This window comes from Dermacentor albipictus, chromosome 4 (assembly GCF_038994185.2).
Source record: "Dermacentor albipictus isolate Rhodes 1998 colony chromosome 4, USDA_Dalb.pri_finalv2, whole genome shotgun sequence".
NCBI lineage: Eukaryota > Metazoa > Arthropoda > Arachnida > Ixodida > Ixodidae > Dermacentor > Dermacentor albipictus.
In genome coordinates this window covers 84,285,778-84,308,276 of record NC_091824.1, presented here as the reverse complement: position 1 = coordinate 84,308,276, position 22,499 = coordinate 84,285,778, and the positions used below count along the sequence as shown (strand labels likewise).

At 44.9% G+C, this 22,499-nt stretch overlaps 1 protein-coding gene across 5 annotated transcripts in view; it reads left to right on the top strand.

Annotated features, from left to right (window-relative positions):
• Window positions 1-27: 27 nt before the first annotated feature.
• The window catches only part of mor (SWI/SNF- related protein mor), a 73,570-nt gene continuing 51,098 nt past the window's right edge, over window positions 28-22,499 (top strand). For all 5 annotated transcript variants that reach the window (XM_065430850.1, XM_065430849.1, XM_065430848.1 and 2 more), the window contains exons 1-9: window positions 28-187; window positions 727-846; window positions 7,555-7,640; window positions 8,349-8,472; window positions 9,653-9,776; window positions 15,255-15,324; window positions 17,301-17,376; window positions 21,445-21,528; window positions 22,365-22,406. In XM_065430850.1, the coding sequence (XP_065286922.1) occupies window positions 71-187; window positions 727-846; window positions 7,555-7,640; window positions 8,349-8,472; window positions 9,653-9,776; window positions 15,255-15,324; window positions 17,301-17,376; window positions 21,445-21,528; window positions 22,365-22,406 (843 nt within the window). In that variant the 5' untranslated portion in view covers window positions 28-70. The remainder of the gene's footprint in view (window positions 188-726; window positions 847-7,554; window positions 7,641-8,348; window positions 8,473-9,652; window positions 9,777-15,254; window positions 15,325-17,300; window positions 17,377-21,444; window positions 21,529-22,364; window positions 22,407-22,499) is intronic.

The following is a 22,499-nucleotide window of genomic DNA, read 5'->3' as shown; positions in this document are numbered from 1 at the left end:
GGGAAACGTACCAGCCGCGGCTGAAGTACGACTCAAGCCTGAAATCGCCGATCGAGCATTATTGTTAAATATGGCGGTCGTTCAAAGAAAAAGGGACGGTGGGCCAAACTTAAAATTTTATGAATCCTCGGAAACGATCGCGCTGTTTGACGCTGTTAGGCAATGGCTCCACAAAAACTGCAAAAAGGTACGATGCTCATATCTTTCTATGCCCTGTGTATTGTCGGAACGAGTTTATTTTGACAAGAATAGGGGAACCGGTGTTTGAGTCGAGATCACCACCGCGTCCCCGCGTTCTGACAAGTGGGGTAGCGTGCGCACTGTGCGCGCCGGCTCGGAAGTGATCCATGAAGCGTAGTCTACGCTGGCACACAAGGAGGGCCACGAAAATAAATAGATTTCGCTGCCTGCATCTGTTAAGAGTTTGTTGTTTTATTAGGCCTAAGTGTGGGAGCTACTGCAAACTTGGCAAACAGAGAAGTGCAGCTGCCCGATAGGCGAACGAAGCCTCCACACCTATCAGTAAATTGTTAATAGTAAGGCTACGATTTGAGTGGTGTGCGATATTGTTTCTAACACTATTTGGCTTTATATATAAAGGTTTACGTTGTGCTTGAATGCTTTCACCTTCGTAGGGCCAGGAGCGCTCCATCGTGAACAGCAGAAAAAAAAAGTCAAATAACACTAGGCCCGTGCAAATGTTTGTCTTTCTTTTTCTGGGTGCAGTACACGCAAGCCGAACCACCTACGAACAAGGGGTTGTCAAGCTTGGTCATTCAGCTGATTCAGTTTCAAGAAGACGCGTTCGGGAGAAGTGTGAGCAAACCGCCGCTGACACGGCTCCCGGTGAGTAATCCCACCAATGTCGCCCCGTGCGCGTCGGTGTGCGTTTTCATTCAAAGTGATCGCTGACACAGTCAAAACGTATAAAAGGAAGATAGTTCAGCACAATGCGTTGGCGGGCTAGTTGGTGCGAATCCATGAATACTTTGTTTAGCGCAAAACGACAGAGACAAGAAAGACGACAGGAGTAGCGCCTTGTCCTGTCGTCTTTCTTGTCTCTGTCGTTTTGCGCTAAACAAAGTATTCATGTATAAAAGGAACGCGATCTAGTTTCGCAAGCGAAAGTGACTGTCTCATGAGCACCTTCACAAATGATTGTTACGCACATAAAGCGTAATCTTTATCGCAATTCTATTCTAATAGCTGCGGAAGCCTTATAAGCGCCTTTAAATAGCTGCGGATGCCTTATAAGCGCCTTTAAGGTTTAACTACATCGAACTCCAGCATAAAACCAGACAGATGTGCAACACGAAACTAAATGCACACTTGGCCCGTGCCTCATTCTGCATTTCTTGGTTTTTCAGTTTGTGTTTGTAGTAGCTGTAGTTGCAATGTGCCAACGCACTGAGCTCACAGAACAGAGCTCGCTGGTTTACCTTATGTTTACCATATGTTATATTTTATGGCATTAGTTACCATCGGATGTCGTCGTTTTTTTGTTTTGCATGGAAATTAAAATATGGATAGGCAGATTCAGTAGTGCTCTTAAAAAGACCCTGAAATGATTTTGAAGATTTTGTACAAATGTGCTGAATCATTAGGGTAGGACCTTCTGATCATAAAGTGATGCATTTAAGCACTCTGCATAAAGCATTTTAAGTTATTATAAGGTTTTAAAAACGTGCTTTGCTATCAATCGCAGTGGCACCGCTCCCGTTTTCAACCACCGCCTGCCAATTGACGTCAGTTTGGCGAGTTATTCGATTGGCTACCCAGGATGCGTTATCGATGATTTTTCCAACTTTATGACATATGTTTGTTACAGTTGGAATGTTGTTCAATTTGTCTCTATAAAAAAAGCAACAGAAAGAGGATGCATGACGACAATTTACCACTACACTCAAGCTCTTCCTGCACACGGCAACTGTCGTCTGCTTGTGTTACAAGATTCTCCGTGTTGACACAAGCTACGCGGTCAGTGCTGGTTTCGAGCTTTCTCTTCGTGAGCACCATGGATCACCCTTGTTACGTTGTAGGCTACAAATCTAGCAATCGGCAACATGTCAAGCTGCAATGTTGTGTCCCTCTGCAAGGCAACATGCGAGCGGTATAGCTGCAGCGCATCAGGCTGCCTATGTCCGATCAGCGGCAGCATCTATGCGTTTGTGGCTATCACTTCACGCGGGAGGATTACTACCACAAGAGAGAGGTTTAGTGTGTGTGGTATTCGGGTAAATGCGAGTGCAAGTGGACTGGGCCTGGGCGTTTTACTGAATGAGCAGAGGCGATGTATTCCTGCCAAAAATGTCAGCAGCAAAGTAGGCTACACTTCGTTACTGCTATATTAGTTCTGTATTTGGTTGAGCTCTGTGCTTGGTTGAACTCTGCCACCAGGTGGCTCCACCATGCAGACCATTCACATATATGCCTCTGTTCATCCTGTGAAACAGCCAGTCCCAGTCCGCTTGTGCTCGTGTTTACCCGAATGCCAGACACGCGAAGCACTATTGTGGTAGCAATCCTCCATCATAAAGTGATGGCTGCAAACACACAAATCCTGGTGCCGATTATATACCAACAGTCCGATGCAGTGCAGCCACTCCGCTCGTCTGCTGCCTTGCAGAAGGACACGATGTCGCAGGTTGATATACCGTCAGTTGGAATGTTTGCAGTCCACAACAAGGGTGAACCATGGTGTTCGCGAAAAGAAAGTTTGAGACCTACACCGACCGCAGAGCTCTCGTCAACACGGAGCATGTTGTAGCACAAGCAGACGACACTTACTGCGTGCCGGAAGCCTTGAGTGTAGTGATAAATTGTCCTTGTGCATTCTCTTTCAGTTACTTTCTTTTTTGTAGAAGCAAAGTAACTAACGTTCCAACTATTACGAACAACATTTGTTTCAGGGTATCGAACCTGAATCAAACTGAAAACCGGAACCGAACCGAACCTGTATCTTGTCCGCCATATTGGAACTGAACCAGAACAAATCGAAGGAATCTTTCCGAACTGGTTCCGAGAGCAGAGACTTTAAACAGGGCTGTCTGGTAAAGAGAGAACTTGCTTAAATCATTGTTGAGAAAAACGGGAGCTGCTGCCGAGAGATAATGCGGCAACGTTGTCCATCCACGCTCTGCACATCCTAATAGAACCATAAGTCGTAATAAACAAGTTGATTTTGATCAAGTTATCAGCTTCTTATGGTCACTGTTGTCATAAGAAATCTGTGCACATATGAAAAAGCCTATGTGGCTCGAATAAACACCCTGGCGTGTGCCGTAGAAGGCTCCAGAACGGTGGAGAGAAATTGACTCGCAGCCTGTGGAGAGCCTATAGCCTTTTAAACAGTGTTAAATAGACCCATCTCCATTCTTCCTCGTGGGCGGTGGCGCTGCAGGAGAGAGAACCGACTCGAATGTTCTGGAGCTTGATTACGTGCCTGACCAATAGCGATGCTTACCCCGGTGGGAGAGTGAGAACGCTGTATCTTGTACTCATCCAAGGGTTTTCAAAGCAAGTACTAATAGGAGGTAAGACTGTAGGAAGCAACTGAAAGAAAAAAATGAGGGGCAATGAACTGGTTTGATGCAAAGGAAATGCAATAGCATTCTCCAATACCTTCTCTTCCTTTGTGCTACTGTTCTGCTGCCTTCGAGTACCAGCGACCATTGCCACTGCTTGTGACTTCACTAAGCTACTATCTTTACTAGAACCTAATCGCTCTTACCTGTTGCTGAAGTGGCATTAGCAAGTTGCTATCGCTAGTTCTCCCTGTAGTCAGTGAGTTATTATAGCCATTACTTCCTTCTAGCCGGTCTGTTTGCAGGTGGAAACCCGTCCGAACGCCACCTCTTGACAGGTGGAGGCTGATGCCAACACCGAACAGTTTTCGACTTCTAACACTGCTAGTGCTCTCGCTTTAAAGCTAAAATGCCACTGAAACTATAGGTACATGAAAAGCATATCAGACCAATCAAAATTTTTTTTTCAATGTGAAATCATTACTTGCCACATTGAGCAAAAATGTGTGTGCGTGTGTGTGGGGGAGGGGGGCAGCATTTGATAGTACCAAGAAAGACGGCGGATGGGCAGGTTCTCTGCTGCCCAGAGAAGTTGCCTGCCCACCAAAGAGGTTGCTCGGTTGCCAGTGGGCTGCTTGCCTGCCATCCAGAAGATTCAGACGAGGATGCATGATTTCGAGAATGGCCGTTTGCTGGTTGGGCAGAGGGGGGGGGGGGGAAGGGTCGTTGTGGTCGGTGGAACTGGGGCACTACCTACTGGCCAGGAGGCTAAATGCCTACCTGGCAGAAGATTGCGGTGAGGATGCATTATTTGGAGACGAGGTGCGGGCCTGTCACTGGTCGGCGAGGGGACTGGAGCACAAGGCCGCACCGCAGCGGCTACGTAGAGCCGGTGTTGTTGTTTTCCTCAAGAACACAACTGCGGGGTATGAAACTACGGGTTTATGAACAAAGAATAAAATTTAATTTAATTTTAATAATGAACTAAAATAAATTAATAAAAATGTGCTTGCGGCTATAAAGAGTAATGCTTTCACATTCACACACGTAAGCAGCCTTAAGTGTCCCTGCGAACCTTTTATTTTGCTTCAGTTGTGTTGTAATCGTTGGCCTACCATGGAAAACATTATGCAGTTTATTGTACAGTTAAGTTGGCCAAGTCTCATCATTTACAAAAACAAACCTACATTATGAATTCGTTTTTATACCGATGTGACAGGGAAATGAAAATGCAGCACTCAAAGAGTAAAACAAAGAAGGAAAAAAAACACTTTTCTTAAGAACCGGTTCGAACCGAAACGGAATGGTGCTCAGGAACCGAACCCGAAAAGCTTGAACCCCAACCCGAACTGAACCAGAAAAAAAATCCGGTTCAACACCCTGCTTTGCCATAAAGTTTGAAAAATTATAGATGATGTGCCCTGGGCAACCAATCAAATAGCTCGCCCTACTGGTGTCATACGGTCACCTCACGTCACCTGCTCAGGGGTGGCTGAAAACTCAGCCAAGTGGCATTTATTTATTTGCAGCATACTGCAGACCCTAAATGGGTCCTAGCAGGAGGGGCAAAACAAAAAGACAACGACAATAACAACTGCAAAAAGCACAGCAAATTACATTGCAGTAAAGAGAATATATAAACAATGACACATAGCAGGAACAGAAAACAATAACTCTGCAACTGTCAATAAGTAATTTTGTCAAAGGCATCAATACTGGTTAGTGGATCAGTCGGGAGTCAATTCCATTAAGTTATTGTGTGCCGAAAGAAAGAGTATTTAAAAACATTGACTCTAGCATTGTACGGTGTTAGGGGTTTCGCATGATGATTTCTTGTTAGGCGTGTTGTGGTGGATTTAATAAATGGACAAGGACTCATGGAGAGCTTGTTATTTTTGATTAAGAAAAGTAAAGTGCTTGCTGCAATCGGTAGCGATGCACTGTTTTGAAAACCTTATAATAAATTACGCACTTTACATGGAGCACGTAGATGTGTCAACTAATGATTAGAAGGATTTACCCTAACGACCGAGTACATTTGTACAAAATTGTTTCAGGGTCCCTTTCACAACTTTTAGAAGATGGGAGCTGAGGTCACTCACCAGCTGTAATTGTAGCTTGAACACTGGTTAAGTGTTTTCTACGTCGGTGGAGGTCACAGGATCAATCTCGGCCTTGGCAGCTTCATTCCTCTGGCAGTGTAATGCAATAATGCTCATGTGCCAATGAAATGGTGCACTTTAAAGAACCAAAGGTGTTGAAAACTGTTCGATGGTGTTAGCCCTATGACGTTAGCCCTGTATGGGCTGCAGTATATAAAACTGACCTTTTGCAGCCATGGGGTTGGTTTTGAACATTAAGCCCTTTCATTCAATCTTTCGTATTGGATCATCTTGGAAGTTCATATTAGTTTGACTGTGAGAAATTGCCGTTGGCCATATGTGTCACTGGTGTATGGTTGTCTGCATGACGGTTTCTAAGGAACAGTGCAGAGTGATGAATTAGCCTTGTACAGTAGCTGCTGCTTTTCAACATGTTTCGCATCCTAAGCTCATATACCATGTGATGCCAGCAGTTTAAGGTATATTCCACATCTGCTGCCCTGGCTCTCAGTGGCTGTGGCTAACACTCCCAGCCCCAATCTTGTATGCATATGAAATCGCACCAGAAAGTAGACAGGGGGTTGGCGGCCACAGTAGGTTTTCACACATTCACTGCGACATGGATTGCGGGCAGTTGTTTCCCCTGTGCCGCTGTGCAGGGTTTTCGTGTAGTGTGCAAGTTATGTTTTTGCTAAAAAGCAATAAAAAACAAAAATTATTGTTGCTTCTGATTTGATGTGCCATGGCGTCTTCTCCCTGCACCTTGACGAAGTTTTAAAGGAGACCCATCGGTAGGTCATCGTGCACTGGAACCTGGATTGGTAAAGCACTGCATGTGTGTAATTCGGAAGATGTTGGTTGAGCTATGATCTGCGACAAGTTGTCTTTCATTTCCCTTTACTTTATTATTTCTAGATGTCAAACATAATTGATTTCCCATATGCATTTTCTGGCTGCACTGTATGTTTCTTCGTGTGGTTGTCGAGCCCCTCAGGTCCCTTTATTCATTTCTCCCATCCGCTAAGCCTTACTTAGGGATTGGGATAGTCACTGGACTATCTATCTGCCTGCCTTGCTTATTTTGAAAGGTAGACATCGTAGACATTCGCTTGTACTATTGGCTTTATCATGCTTACAGCTTATCAGTTTTAAAAATGCATTATCAAAAGCATATAAAGACACATCGAAATAGAGTGATCAAGGGAGGTTTGCACTTGTGACCCAGTAGAAGGGACAACTTTGTGCAGAAGGCAGTTTCTCAGTACTACTCGCACGTGCGTCCTGTGTATGGTCAAAATATGGAACAAATAAAGGTAGTCAATTTGTCTACTTGTCTTATGCAGTTTACACATGGGATAGTAATTTCTATATACATACATGGCAATTGTGGGCCTTCTGGAGTCACGTTATAGTACCAAGAACGGTGTTTAGCTGTTTTTGCAAAGCACCCAGAACTGATGGTAGTGTCAGCATTCTGCAAAACTATGTGCTGACGTCCAAGTGCTGAAGCAATTTTGTATAAAGGACATCTAGAAGGAATTGTTTCTCTTATTTAGCTGAAAAAGAATCTTAATTTTAATATCCGTAAGGATGGATTTATGTTGAAAAAAAAAAAAAAGCTGTACTTGTGACACCGAAAGCCACTCCTGCTCTGCTTGGGTTGCTTTCAGACTGCTCTAGAAATGCACGTTGCACTTGGTCTGCCTTAGAAACCTGTGAATTTCAAGAGATGCTCATTGTGGTCTGTGCTGATTGACGAGTGTGTTGGCACTCATTCAGTGTACGGTTTCATTTTCATCCCAAAATAATGCTATTCACATTACCTGGATAATCACTGCAGATGAGCTTTGGTACCATAGCACAAAGTAGTAGCATGCTTGTGCTGACCACCTCTTGACTGTACTAATGCTGAATGTAATCTCTTTCAGATGAAATGCTTTATGGACTTTAAGCCTGGAGGTGCACTTTGCCACATCTTCGCTGCTGTCTACAAATTCAAGAGCGAGCAGGGATGGTGAGTTGACATAGAGGTAGTCTTGTTATGGCAAAAGAGCACATGGCAAACAAGCAAGATGGCAGACTGCACTTGTCTTCTTTTACTCCAAATGGTGAGATGCACCATGCATTTGCAGCAAATACAGGGCAATATATACTGAAATAAATTCAGATGTTCCGTGCCATTGTGTAGTATTTTACAGTACTGGGTCATGCATGCGTTCCTATTTTACGTGAGCGGGCACATTCTTGTGATTACTGCCCTTTGGTCTTCAGTCATTAAGATTTATTTAGTCTAGACTTAACAGTTCTTGAAACCTGGTTGTGCGCAAAGACCTCGCAAATGTTGCATTTATATACAGAGGCATTTATATATTCTGTAATGAACATAAATAGGCTGATGCCTATTTATGCAATATGTGCACATCAATATGCTCACTGGGATGATGTTGTTTTAGCGTCAGTTATACAAGAATGGAGTAGGTTCGTTCACAACACCAACGTAGTTGTGCATGCTGGTATCTAAAGAACACTTGACTAGATACACTGTGTGGAAGATTTCTATGCATGTACAGCATTCTCGGTTTTGAAACTGAGCAGCACAGCACAAGTGAACAGGGTTGAGTACTTGCTTTTGCCACCTTAGGTCCTGAAGGTATCAGATGCCCATGTTCAGAAAGCGGTAAGCATTCGTTTTTTTCCCCACTGCTTGGTTTTGTTGTTCCAGGCGCAGGTTTGACTTCCAGTCCCCGTCACGCATGGACCGCAATGTGGAGATGTTCATGACAGTGGAGAAGACCCTGGTGCAGAACAAGTGCTTGTCTCTGCCTCACATTTACATATCCTCCGAGGTAAATCCTTTTGTGCCCTCTCAGAAGCTTTTAGCACACACGCACAAAAAAAGGGGGGCTTGGTTTATATAGTAGAACCTCAATGATAAGATGCCATTTCATACGATTTCCCCGTGCCAACTTTTGTGATTGAAAACCAAAATATAACCCAACACAATTGCAGCTTCCCCACAGTAATTGTCTGCTCATGTCATGTGAATCAGTATGCACTCAGTTTCCTCTTCAAGTATTAGCAAATCTCCTCACACGTCATCACATTCACAGCTATTGCTGCCAACCCTATTACAATAAGCATCCTTGCCTATCTGTTTCGCAGTGCATTTGGCATAGTTCTGTTGGAAGCATACTGCACGCTTCTAATAGGCGATAACCCAAACATGCCATCGTTCCCTGCAGCAACCAGTGCGGTGTGAACACCACAATGTGAATGGCGTGATGTGAATAAAGCATCTCTCGGGCCACTGGAGCCCCACCAGCTCGATGCGCATTGGTGCCTCATGCCGTAACAACTCTTGCTTAGTGGACACATCAAAACTTTCTGCCAAAACCCCCCGCCTGAGCAAGCTGCTGACTGAGGCCGAATTTGAGGAGTGGAAATGTAAGCTTGCGAAGGGCAGAAAAATGATAATGCACCTCTCTGGTCGCGTGGGCCCCGCCAGCTCACAGTGCTTTGCATTGTGTTCACATCAATTAGGTCTGCCAAATTGACAAGGTGACTTTGGATAGTATGTTTTACCAGTTAATACATCTTATATTGCTTTTTTCCCCAAAAACCTATCAATTAGGTTTTGTGGTAAATGAAATGAAGTAGTCTGTGTTTAGTATGTTTTCTAGTGCCATCTGGGGGTACTGTTGGTATCAAACTGTTTCGCCATTGAGAATATGTGAAAAGGATGAATTTCCACATATGCTGGGCACCTAGCCATAATTTCAGAGTTGCAGCATATTGCACTATGTGCAATGAACCCAGTTGTCCATTTGTTTAGACACTTCACGCTCAAAATAGGCAGAAATTGGGCATTTCTACAGAACCTTTGCCGATGTTCCTGTCTTAACAACATGCATGTTGTTCTCAGCCTTCTATTCTAAGCAAGGCAAATTTGTGTCGCTTCAACCTTCATTGTGCCACTTTGAAATATGTACAGAACACATGGACTAATTGCTGGCTTGGTTGATGCAGGTGGAGAAGCAGTTGGTGCCGCGCCTGAAGGACATCATCAAAAGGCACCAGGGCACTATTGCCGAGTCTCCAGATGATGCCACCCATATAGTCTACCCACCCGTGCCCACGACGGATACCTCTGGTATGTGATGCTGAACTTCATTTACCGAGCATTGGACACTAAGTGCACGAAGCTTCTTGGAATGTACAGAGGGGGTCCCCTGTTAAAGGGAACGCCCGAGTGCAGAGAATCTCCAGATTTTCATTTTCTGTGAAAGTACAATTGCCCAGATTTGCAGCAGATAACCTGTGGTTGGAAGCTGACTCTTCGACACATGTGTGCAGTGCATTGGCGTTGATTCCTGTAGCCACTCGCAGCTTGGGTGCCAGCAAAGCAGGAGGCGTGCATTTGAGTGGACTGCACTGTACATCATGCACAGTGGCTAGGTAGGCTGTAAGGTATATTGATATGATAACGTGGCACTGATGGTTCTTTGAAACTGTCAATAAGCAATTTTACTACTTGGTTGGCTGAGTGAGTAGCAGAATTGACCGATTTCCTTGTAGAATGCCGGCAGCCATAAACCTTAATGGGCTGATGGGCAGCTAGCTGTGGCAAGAAGTATGTTCTTGCTTGCTGAAAAACCCAGCACTGGAGGCAGGGAGAGGAGAATAAAAAAGGTTTTACTATAGAAGTGGGTTGAGGAGATGAATTTCCCCCTGGAATACCACTTTTCCACTGAAATGTCAACAATGGCATTCTGTTTGGTATTACCCTCATTGTTGCCTTGAACCCAAGTGCAGCGGTAAAGCGTTGCGAGTGCTACCATAATCGGGGTGTGCTGGCAGGGTTCCGGTTTTGATGAAATTTAATACCCATGTTAAGGAAGAACGCAGCTTTCGAATCTTGAAAAATGGCCAAAATATCGAATTTTTGAAAATCACATTTTCGATTTCTATTACTCATTTTCTATCTGATTACGAAATATCACTGCAAACCATGAAGAAGTCCTCTAAAGTTTTATTTAATCAGCCAAGGTGACGAAAAATTTCGCGGAAATCAAGAAAGAACAGCATTTTTGAAGCCACATCTCCGGAACAGCGCAACCGAGTGCCGCCATCTTGATCTCGTTGCAAAGCACATTTCTCCGTCTTCAAATTTGCTGCTTCTGCTATCTCCTCCATACAAAAACAAGCGCACAAAAAGCAAATGATTGAAGGTCGTGCCGGAGTCTGTGATTGGCCGTGCCCGCCACGACTCCAGCGCGGTTCGCCATTGGTCCGGCGCTCGTGTCGTCCGCTCGGCTCTTTGGACCTCGCGAGTCTGGAAGTCTCCACTGGCCGTAATCTCGATGTGTCAAAACGGGCACTAAGCGGACATCGCAGTAGCGTGGCCAACCCCTGCATTTGTGGACGTCCCAGACCTGCAGCTAAGCATACCGAGCATCGGCGACGTGGACTTCGCTACCAAAATGTGTGCACGAAATCCAGACACGTGGCTAAGCCTTTCAGCACTCGGTGTTTTGGACCAAGCACATTGCGCTCGCAATCCTCGGACCCGCCGCTAAGCACTTCACGCATAGGAGTCTCCAACTCGGCGATCCAGCACATCGCGCGCGGATATCTCAGACCCTCATTTAAGCTCAAGAAATAGGCATCGGCGCCTCCGACTGCGCGACTACGTAGTACATCGAGCGTTAATTCTTCGAGCCTGCATCTAATCATTTCGCGCGTCGGCACCTCGAACTGCGCAACTAAACACATCAAGTGTCAACTCCTCGCGCCTGTGGCTAGGTACTTCGCAGTTTGGCACCTCTGACTGATCCACTAAGCACATCCGAGTGTCGACTCTTCGAGCCCGCGACTGGGCATTTCGCACATCGGCACCTCGGACTGCGTGGCTAGGTACTCTGCGTGTCGGTACCTCGAACTGAACGACTTAGCACGTCAAGTGTCGACTCCTCGATCCTGCGGCTAGGCATTTCGTGCATCGGCACCTCGGACTACACGGCTAGGTACTTCGCGCGTCGGTACACCGATCTGCGCGAATCAAAGGGCAGAGACCCAAAAAGTCACCTGTAAGCAACGAGAGAGAGAGAGAACAACTTTAGTGAAAATGCCTGCAGAGTCGGTTAGGCTCCCTCCACGCAGGGAGGACAAGCTTCTACCGCGACGCGGCCACTACGTCAGTCTCGTGCATTGTGCTCTTCGAGCTCTTGGTTCCTCGCTACTTCCGCGGGTCCGAGAGGGCCGTCACCCTCTTCCTAGGGGTGCTGCCCCCCTTCTCCTCGGTTTCGCGCGGTCACTGCCTCTCTAGAGCTGCCAAGACCTGCTGGACAGCCTTGAGTTGTGTCTCTTTGTCATAACTCCTCGTTGCAGCCTCTAGCTGCGGCGGGATCGTCGTCTTCTCGCTGGCTTCTCGCGGATTTATGCTACAGTCCCAAAGGATGTGAGCCGCGGTGGCTCTCTCCTTCGCGCATAGTCTACACATGTCACTCGTGCACATGCTCGGACACACGTGCTTAGCTAGCACTGGGGTGAGCAGGGACCCCGTCTGTAATTGCCTGCATAACACTGCCTCCTTCCATGTAAGCCCCGGGTGAGGTGGCGGCATAGTCTGTCTGTTAAGTCTGCACCACTTAACTATTTCATTGAAGGTGGTCATCTAGTCCTTGGCACTGCACCGCGACCACGGAGTAAGACATATAGGAGGTGAAACTCCTGTCAGCACGAGCGAGCGCGGGCGACCAGATAAAGTCACAATTGTTGCATGCGCCGACGCTACCCTATGCAGTGGCGGCACCATGCGGCACGTCGTAGAAGCAGCAGCGGAAAAAAAAAAAAGCAGCGCCCGGCGCTCACTCCGGCGGCACCCGCTCAAAGCAGACGACAAGCAGACGACACGGGTGTTTGCTTCAGCGGGCACGCCGTAACCGAACTGCGTAGGTGCGCGCACTCAAGAAAACTGTTTTGTTGTGTGCCCATCAAAAAAAGCAACACGTGTGGCAAACTTCCGCTAATCTTCCTCTTATCGCCAAGCAGCTAGGGCAACTAGTTTTCGCGAGTCTTATAAAAAAGAAAAGAAACGGAAACACATGCACGGCGGCAGCCTTCCTAAGCGCACCCCTGTGAGCACTAGAGCGAGAAAGAAGCGGTCGCCCTTTGAGCGATTAGGAACGAGATAGCCATCAGTTTCGCAAGCGCAAAAAGCCGAAAACCGCCCGCCACGGAGCAAGATAGCCCTGGCTACAACCAGAAGCTACGTATCATCTTATAGCTGTCATGGAAAACGCGTTTTATTTTTTACTGTGCTCAAATGGCTGAAGCGTAGCAGCAGTTGCTTTTCGGGCTACAAGCGGTAAAGAAGCGCGCGAGAGTGCCCTCAGTAGAAGTCAGGCGCGCGCGGCCGAACGGGAGCAACACTCGACCGGTTGCCCTGGCAACCGAAACAGCGGTAATTTCTTCCCATGCCGCCAGGTGCCGCCAGCATGAAAATATATCCGCGGGCTTGTGACCTTTTCTGGTCGCCGCAAACAGCGGAGTTTCCACTCCTGTATTTCTTGCTCCGTGACCGCGACCAACACTCCGAGTCGGCCGTGCTTGCAGCTGTGCAGTTGGTTAGTCCTCGCGCGGCCGAGTTGGCCGTCTCGTTGCGGTTCACGTTCCCGCGTTCCGACGCGTCGCTGCCCATGTGCGCTGGAAACCACTTGATCACCACAGCAAAGACAGCAAAAACTACAATACTTTAGCATTTTGAGAGATGTGAACTGCTCCGAAAACTTTGAGGGATGTTTTCTCAAAACTGTGTCTTGGGCACTCTGCATTGTCTGTGGAACGGGTAGCATGGGAATGCCTGGACCAATTTTGATTCTGTTTGTTTTTACGTGTTCCCCGAAGTGTGCTTGAGAATATGACAGTCTTCAATATCTTGCCGAGGGCTTAGTTTTTATTCTGCATGCTAATTTGTGAATGACAAGTTCTGGTACAATTAGAAAAGGTGAACATGATGTTCTGTGTAAAAAAAATATAGCAGTTAAAAAAATTTTGGAACTGTTCAACCCTGTAGTGCTCTTTTGAGCAAAGATTAAATCCACAGGCAGCTCCCTGGCATGTTTTGTGGCAGTGCCAGGTTTTCCACAAGCAAAACACGCGTAACATTCTGTAACTTGAAAACTAGTCAAGATATCATAATGAAACTGCATATTTCTTTATTTCAGGCACTTTTGAGTGTGGCTGCCAAATTTCGTTGCGCTAGGTCAAAGAACAAAAAAAGTTAGCTCTGATCGCCACCTCTCCCCTTAACGAAAAGGTGTGTGAAAAACACAGACGAGAAGGAGAGAAATGTCTTTTTCACGCACTTTTTTGTTAAGATGGAAACACACCAACGTGCCCAGCTCTCAGGTTTGATAAATTTAATACCCTTCAAGGGCTGTACATTTCACACATTTTTACGCACTTTGTGTGGGAGGTTACAGATTACAAGGCTTTAAATTGAAATGATATTTATTGGTGACAACGCTGCAGAACATTTTACAAAGTTTTTAAATCTGGATATTCAAATAAAAATTAAGACATGCTAATTAATGATGTTCTTTAAGGGGGCACCTGGGCCTCGAGCAATACCATTATTGATATTGCTGCTAGAGGAATGAAATTTGTAGGTAATATGTAATTTAATGTGCTTGAGGTAAATATGTAATTAGATTTTCTCTATATAATGAGAAAAATATTTTAGAAATTTTTTCCCGTTCCATGTTCGGGATGACTGGCAGAAAATGGTGGCAGATATGAACTCGCGTAGGGGAACATCACCCCATTTCAGCAACGTTTGTTTCAGGGAAACCAAGCAACACAAATGGCAGGATTATTCTGCATGGCAAATGCTGTCCCAACGGCAAAATTTTGGTCGTTATATCCTATATGCGGTGAATAATATCGTTATATATGGTTTTTTCCTCCGTAGACCTAATGCATAAAGTGACACTGTGACCTTGACCCATAGTTATAACCGATATATTGCTATGTGTGGTATCGCTATAAGTGGACTGCACTGTATATACGTGCCTTTTACACATATTTCAGTCACGCTTCACACTTGGAGGCGGGCCCTGTAGAGGTGCAGGTAGTGTGAGAAATGAACACACTGGCACTTACAACCTGAGCGGCCACAGTAGCTGCCGCCCCGATATCCCACAGCACCCTGACTGGCTGGCCTAAATAAACCATGGCCATGGCGGTTGCAGCTCTTTATGCCGCCTCTCACAAATGTTTTTAAATATGAGTTTACCTTGATTGGCATTCGTTGCATTCTGCTTTTGGATCATCCATACCAGTCTTCATGCGAAAACTGCAGGTAACGAAAACCTGGATATAAGGTAAAATTTGTAAACTTGCTTCAATTTCGTTTTATCCATATTTAACTGTATTGCAATGAATAGTGTAAATTTGGCTGCTGTTTGTGTCTTGATATTGCATCTCAAGGATATGAAAGAGTGTGCAAGCAGTTTGTCTTTTGTTCTATCTACTATTAACATTTCATTGTACTGCCTTATTGTTTGGCTTAAAGTACAGGGTGTATAGGATGCCCTTCATTGCTGCTCCTCTCCCTTTCGTTATGCAGAAGAATACGTGCGCTTGGTGATGAAGCGGGATCGGAGTGCTCTTATCCACTGGTGGTATTTTCCCGACAGGTGGGTGGACATTATGCAAAACAGTTGTGAGGTAATAGACAGTTTTAGAATAGCGTTTACAACGAAATGTAAAGGCATGCAAGCAAGCATGCATGAGTGCAAATTCAAAACCAAACAGCACGTGTAGTGCACCAACTGCGCCTTGAAAAGGTGAAAGTGCGAGGCAGGTGGAAACGTGTCATGTTGCTGGAAGGCATAGCAGGCGTGAACTCCTGTGCACCATCTCCCAGGCTGGAGTGCATAGAGCGCGCTCTCTTATCGTGCACCGTAAGTCGCTCTGCGAAGTTACTTATGTTGAATTCCAATGGCAGAGTCTGAGCAAGTTTTTCTGCTCGTTTCTGAGCAAGTTTGTTCCAATGACAGAGTGAGGGCGGGAGTAAGGTGTTCCAATGAGAGAGTCAGAGGGGATTCAGAGCGGGAGTCACTCCGTGGAGCAGAAAAAGATGCTCCACCAAAATCGGCGGAGTGGACCGGAACTCTGCGTGACATATTTCCTTTACTATGTTTGTCTGCTGGGAGGCGCCACCGGTCACGACTCGCGAGGAAGCAAAAGCTGCTGCATGCTTGGCGAGATATCCATTCCGCACTTAAAAAAAAATATAACAGGTGAACGGCGGTAAAGAGACAAGTGACCGGTGCAGCGGTGCTGGGAGCAAACAGGGGAAGAAAATGACTACACGCAAGGCATCCTGGGTAACTCGGAGACAGAAGTTCCGCTTCCGCCTTTCTCCGGCGGCGCAGGTTGTGTTCCGCTCGCGGATTTGGAGGCGTTGCTCTATGCCAGAGTCGAGTGCTCGCTCGCGGAGTCCGTCAGCTGCTCCGACTCCGCCATTGGAATTCAACATTAGAGCGCGCTCAAACTCTTGACTCAACGAGCACAAAGTCTTGAAGGTAGTAGACTCAGTGTAATGTCCCGCAAAGGTGCTTGTGTCTACTGTACATAAGGCAACAAGCGCTATTCTAAAACTGCCTGTTAAAGGAACACTGAAGGAAAAAAGGCTGTAATAATAATTAACCCTTCTACAAGCCCCCCCCTAAAAATATAGTCTTGCCCTGAAAAGAGGCCAATGGAAAGACACCAATAAAAGACTGGTGTCAACACCCCCTTGAAGTTCCTGCGCTAGCTCGCTGTGATATTATGGATTTTGACGGTGTCTGCACTGGCCAGTAACGACGGACTACATGGCACTCTTAATACTACAACCAAAGGCTGAACTTTGCAAGTTTCACAAACTTTTACTTAGCCTCAGTAGCTCAAATATGAAAGAAATGCTTTGAAATTTGTGCCATCACGCTGTTGTACCCGGTGATGTGGTTTTTGCACTAAATGTAAACAATGAAACTGCAACATTCATTTTCTCGTATAATAATCGACCTATTACTGTGAAATTAATGACAGCAATTTTGACAGAGTACGTTATCAAAGTCCAGACTGCTTTTAGCATTTCGCTTTAGCGTCCCAGCAACTCTGCTTTTCCTGCAGCAGAACCATTTGGAACCGTCCATACTTGCATCAGTCTTTCTCCCTGTAGACTGAAAGAGCTGCTGTCCCTTATAGTATTCGAATGGAACAAACATTCGACAACTTCAAATAGTGATTTCTCGAATTGAATAGCAAAGACTCTTTGATTCATATTTAAAACTTCAAATAATCACACACCCCTAAAATTTAGTTACCCTAACTGAAATCTAGAAATAATAAAAAGAGAAATGAAATTGGATGAAAGGACAACTTACCGCAGGTAGGAGTCAAACGTGCACCTTCCACATTACACGTGCAATGCTCTGATTTAGCTGCCATGGCAGCTATCGTCATGTACACTTTTTGGGGCATTTGTGTAGGTGTACGGCGTACAAGATTGGCTCTGGGAGTGCTACCCAGCACCATTCGTGGCACTGGCTGTGTTGTTTAGCATACCTTATCCTGCAGTTCTGGGATTCGACCCTTTGATGTGCTTTGGTCTTTCTGTCTGCAGCTTTGACACCTGGGTGTCTGGCCTGGACATTGACATGGAACCTGACTCACCTCAGACCCACACTGGACCATACGAGGTGGGTGCTGTCATTGATTCATGCACTCAAGAAGATACCGTATTTACTCGCGTAATGATCGCACCCATGAATTTTGTCTTCGAAATTCAATTTCTTTTCTTTCCCGTGTAATGATCGCACCCTTAACTTGTCGCAGCGATATGTAGTGTGCCAAGTCTAGCCAGCGATGATCGCGCTTACCATCTGTCGAATGCTACGCGAACGACTCTTGAATACCAAGCTCTCTGCATGCACCCCACATTCTTAAACAGATGCCCCATTTCATTCCTTTCGTCACTTTCCGCACTTCCATGGAAAAAAAAAAAAAGAAAGGTACAACCAAACTTGCCTCGGCTTTATTATTTGTAGGCTTCATAATGGTTTTGGTCAACAACAACGTGCCTCTTGATTCTTCTCGTCTGCACTCGTGGACACACAACAAATCGCGAGCGGAAATGATAGTGGCCACATTTACACTGATACGTTACACGTGTACCCTATTCATACGCCAACGCTTGTAATGCAGCTAAGATATTCGCCCACCCTTAGCGGAAACGTGCCATATTAGGATAGCAGTGCAGACAAATGCCGCAGTTTCCGCAGCATGCCCACCATGTGTTTCTATGTCACCGGCAGCTAAGCGCACCCATCTCTGTTTCTGTCCCCTCAAAGTGGACATGGCTTTGTTATTGTCGCAAACTTGCCAATATGAACAATATTAACCATTACTGATACTGAATGAACTGTTTCAATGTGTGTAATGTACTCACGAGAAGAAAAATAACCAATCGGCGCGTTCAGCTTGCTCCCCCGGCCGCCATTTTTGTTTTGGTGTCTCGCACTGACAGCGGCAGCCGCTTGCATTTGGTGCGGGATGAAAAATGAAAATGTTTCTTTTCGTGGGAAATTTACCCCCATGTAATGATCGTACCCCTGAATTTGTGTCAAGTTTTTTGACAAAAAAGTAGGGGTGTGCGAATATCAAAATTTTCGAATACGAATCGAATACGAATAAGGCGAAAAACTGTCTTCGAATATCGAATCGAATATCGAATATATGTGTAGTATTTAAAAATTCCAAAACGAGGTAACAATAGCTTTATTACCCTTTTAAAAATAATATTGCATTTTAATAGGCTGCTTCAAATTGAAGAGGCACTCATTATAGGTAATGCACTCGGGTAATGTCAGGCAATGCTCTGTCAGGTAAACGCTTGTTACAGATTACCGCGAAAGAAAATTGACTGCTCAACATATTCAGAAAGTAAGGGCTCTCTATGCACTGTGACAACATTTGTTCAGGTAACACTTTCTAGGTGCATATTTTATTGCACATACTTACAGAGCCCGAAAGTACATCATATATTGTTGTGAAAGAGCCCTGGAATAAAGCTTGGTAAAAAAATCGAAACTGATCATGTCTCACGGGCCTGATGCAGATAGACTGGAACAGAGCGTACACATTCATAGTAAGGTTCGTTACAGCACTTAAGATCACAGTGCTGTGACGCTGTGTCGTCGTTTTGTACCTTCTTTTGTCCTTGTTTTGTGTTGCGCTGTAACGAACCTTACTATGAATCCCAACCAACTGGCCCAACTTGCCGTCTTGATGCAGAGCATAAAGATATTGAGTGGATTGAGTGGATCATGCGAAGCTCTCAGTGAATAGACATGTTCTTAGGAGAATGTGGAGCAAGCATATAATGCGTTAATTGCTAAATTATTCACAGTCTGTCCGAATATTCACCGTTTCGACCATTATTCGGCCGTCCTCGAATATTCGGGAATTTCCGAATATGCATTTCTCGAATCGAATACTCTTCGAATAAGGAAAATATTCGATTCGTATTCGAAATTTTGAATATTCGCACACCCCTACAAAAAAGTGCAATCATTATGCGAGTAAATACGGTATTGTGATAGGCTGGCCTATCTAAAAGGGCATTTTCTTTCTTTCTTCCCTTTCTTTTTTTTGTCTGTTTAAGGCAGAGACGGATGAAAGTACAAAAAAGCTGCCCAATAATGTAATGCAGCGATATGTGCAACAAAACGTTGCACTGTTTTCTGCGGTATCAGTTGGAGTAAACATGCACAGTTGTGATTGAGCAGTCTCTTTTTGAGAAGGAAAAGAATATCGTAAAAACCTGCGTATAATACGAACCCGCATGTTGTACGAGATGAAATTTCTGGGACGTGAAATGGAAAAAAAAAAAAAGGTTTTATCCATGTATAATTCGAGTTAGGAAAACTCTAGGAAAGCATTTATTTAAATTGCAATCCGCACTTCAATCAAGTCTTCCTCAGCTGTGCTCTCTTCGGATAGTTCTTCGTCGGACATATCTTTCCAGAGGTACTCATCCGATGTACAATCGAGCGCGTTCGAGATGCGGCATTTCTTGAATGCCTCTTGAAGGTCCTCTTGTATGCTGGCCCATGCGTCCACAATCCACTTGCATAGCGCGGCTGACAAAGCTCGCTTCAGCCGCCCAGTCGGCAAGCTCATTAGCTTGCCTGCATAAGCTCCACGCTCACAGCTAGATGTGCGGCTCGCTGTTGGCGTACAAACTCTATCAGGGCAAGTTTGATTTCCAGGAATGTCCCACTCTTCGGGCTGCGAAAGCTTCTTCGCGTTCCGCAGCACGCAAAAAGGGCTTCCTTCTGTCAACACCATTCGTGAATGCTTCCCTCGTTGACGCCAAACTGCCTCCCGGCCTCACTGTTGCCGATGTCTGGTGCAGTTTAAATAACGTTTCCCTTGAAAGCAGCCGAGTACTGTTTTCGTGGTCCGGACATCTTGACCCATCAATGCGGAATAAAAAAGATGCACTTTGCGAAGCGTGGTTTGCGCGTGTGCTGCCAAAGTATGCACTCAAGAATAAACAAATGATGCTGTAGTCACGCAGCAGTAACGAAACCAAGCCGTAGCCATGCAGCAAAAACGAAGTCAAGCCATAGCCGTGCAGCAATAATGAAACCAAAACTTCTAGCCCAAATTTCGGACCGAAATTTTCGTGCGTATCTGCATATAGTACGAGGTGAAAATTTTGGACGCTAATAATAGGAAAAAAAAACGTGATCTACGCGGGTTTTTACGTTATGTTATTCAATGATGACCCTAGTTAGCGTCGTCTTCAATTGTGAAGGTGGTGTTCCCTAGTGGTAAAATTGAGAGGCACTCTTCCTTGTCTTTCCTATCCTGCTGTTCACTTGCCGCTGGCTCGTAAGTGCTTTCACCTCAATGCTGGATTATCAATCAATCAATCAATCAATCTTTATTTCCAACGACAGTTGGGGGTCCCTTAGGCGAAAAGCGGTAGTAACACCACTTGAAAATACCTAAGGGCCCACGTACATGACAGCGGTATTACGATTCATACGTACAAAACAAATTTACAGAAATCAAGTAAAAATCCAGTAAAAAAGAAATTAGGAAGAGGTTGTGCAAATGCAACAAAGGAACAATAGAACAAAGAAAGTCAGTATATAAGTACACTCCAGAACATTTGTACATTATAGTTGAAATATTCAATGTTCACATGAACACACATTATAAAATGACGAAAATAAACGTGTTACAAGCAATAATGAAACATACTTGATCATGTTCGGGCAGTACAAAAGACATTAGACTAGAGTTAGAAAAAATTCACGCATTTCTTTTTTTGTGAATTTTTTCTAACTCTAGTCTAATGTCTTTTGTACTGCCCGAACATGATCAAGGTTAATTAGCCTAATGGGGCCTCAATCAATCATTGCATTTGGCTGTCCAATGGCAGTCGCCAGATGCAGCATTCTTTTGTAGTGTAGCATTGGGTGTGCCTGGGAGGCAGAATTTTCAACTCAATTTGTGGGTTTGGAGTCAAATCCTTGCGGGACACTTTGACATCTTTATAAACTTTCTGTTCAGGGTTGACGTTTATGAATCGCTTAACAAAAGGTGCCCTTTCTGTTTGTTCCATCTTGCACAATTGTTGATTTGCTTGCTGCGAAAGTAATTCATTCTGCAATTGATTTCCATGTGGCAACCACTGTTATGCATCTACATTCAGACATTGGAAGATTCTCACTTGAATGAACTTTCTTACTCAGGTCAATGCCAAATGGCTCGTCGATTTGGATGAGTACAACGAATGGATGAATGAGGAAGATTATGAGGTCGAGACAGATGCTATGGTGAGTGTGACCATCCCTTGTAATTGTCTGTGCCTTCTAGTTCTGTTGCTCTTAGACTGTTACAAGTGCATAGGTTTTTAAAAAGAATGTGCTCGCACGTCTCCGCATGTGAAAGGCAACTTACAGCACAATTATGTCGCTTTTGCCTCAAACTAATTTCAATGTTGGTGATATCCAAAGTGTTTAATGGTCAAATGAAGTGAAACAATATTGGAGTTTCCACACTTTTTCTGTTTTTTTTGTTTTTTTTACTGGAAGTCGGTACATGTTAACTTAAGTGGAAGAAAAGTTGTGGTCAGCTAGATAAATTATTGCTGTCTCCACAACCATATGAAGCCAGAAAAATATAAGAAAAATGTGCTTTCCTTTTTTAAATGTGTAACGTTAATTGTAAATAAGGGCTAAATTAGCAGCAGTTTTTATATTCTTGCTAAAGGAAAATTTTTTGCTGCTGGTAGACTAACCAACAACCTCTGCATGATGCTTGTAGTGGCATAGTGGCAAGTGTCTATTTGTCCAATGGTGCTCAAGACCATGGCGGCAAATGTGGAGCATCTTGAATTTCAACTGCAGGTGCCATGTAGTGTGGGATCTTGGGAGCAGGCAACCAGCCAACAAACCCCCATATGCTATAGGTCAAAACACAAAGGCTGCCATAGTTGAGGCCCTTCTTTGCATTGAGCGAGAACCAGGGGGTTCCGATTTTTCTCGTGAACCTGCTTGTACTGCATTTGGCCATGTTGTATCAGATATCAGTACGAGTCCAGCTTGCCTAATGTCTCGTGTTTAGTTAGTCGTTTCTTGGGCCTTGATGGTCTTTCTTTTTTTGCTTCCAGGGCCGCAGGCGGTCTCCCAGGGGAAAGTACACTTTGGATGAGGTGAGCTTGGTGTTGAAACACGGTGAAGTGATATACTTGGAACACATAGTCTAAATTGAACACAAAGAAGAGAGAGAGAGAAAAAAAAAAGAA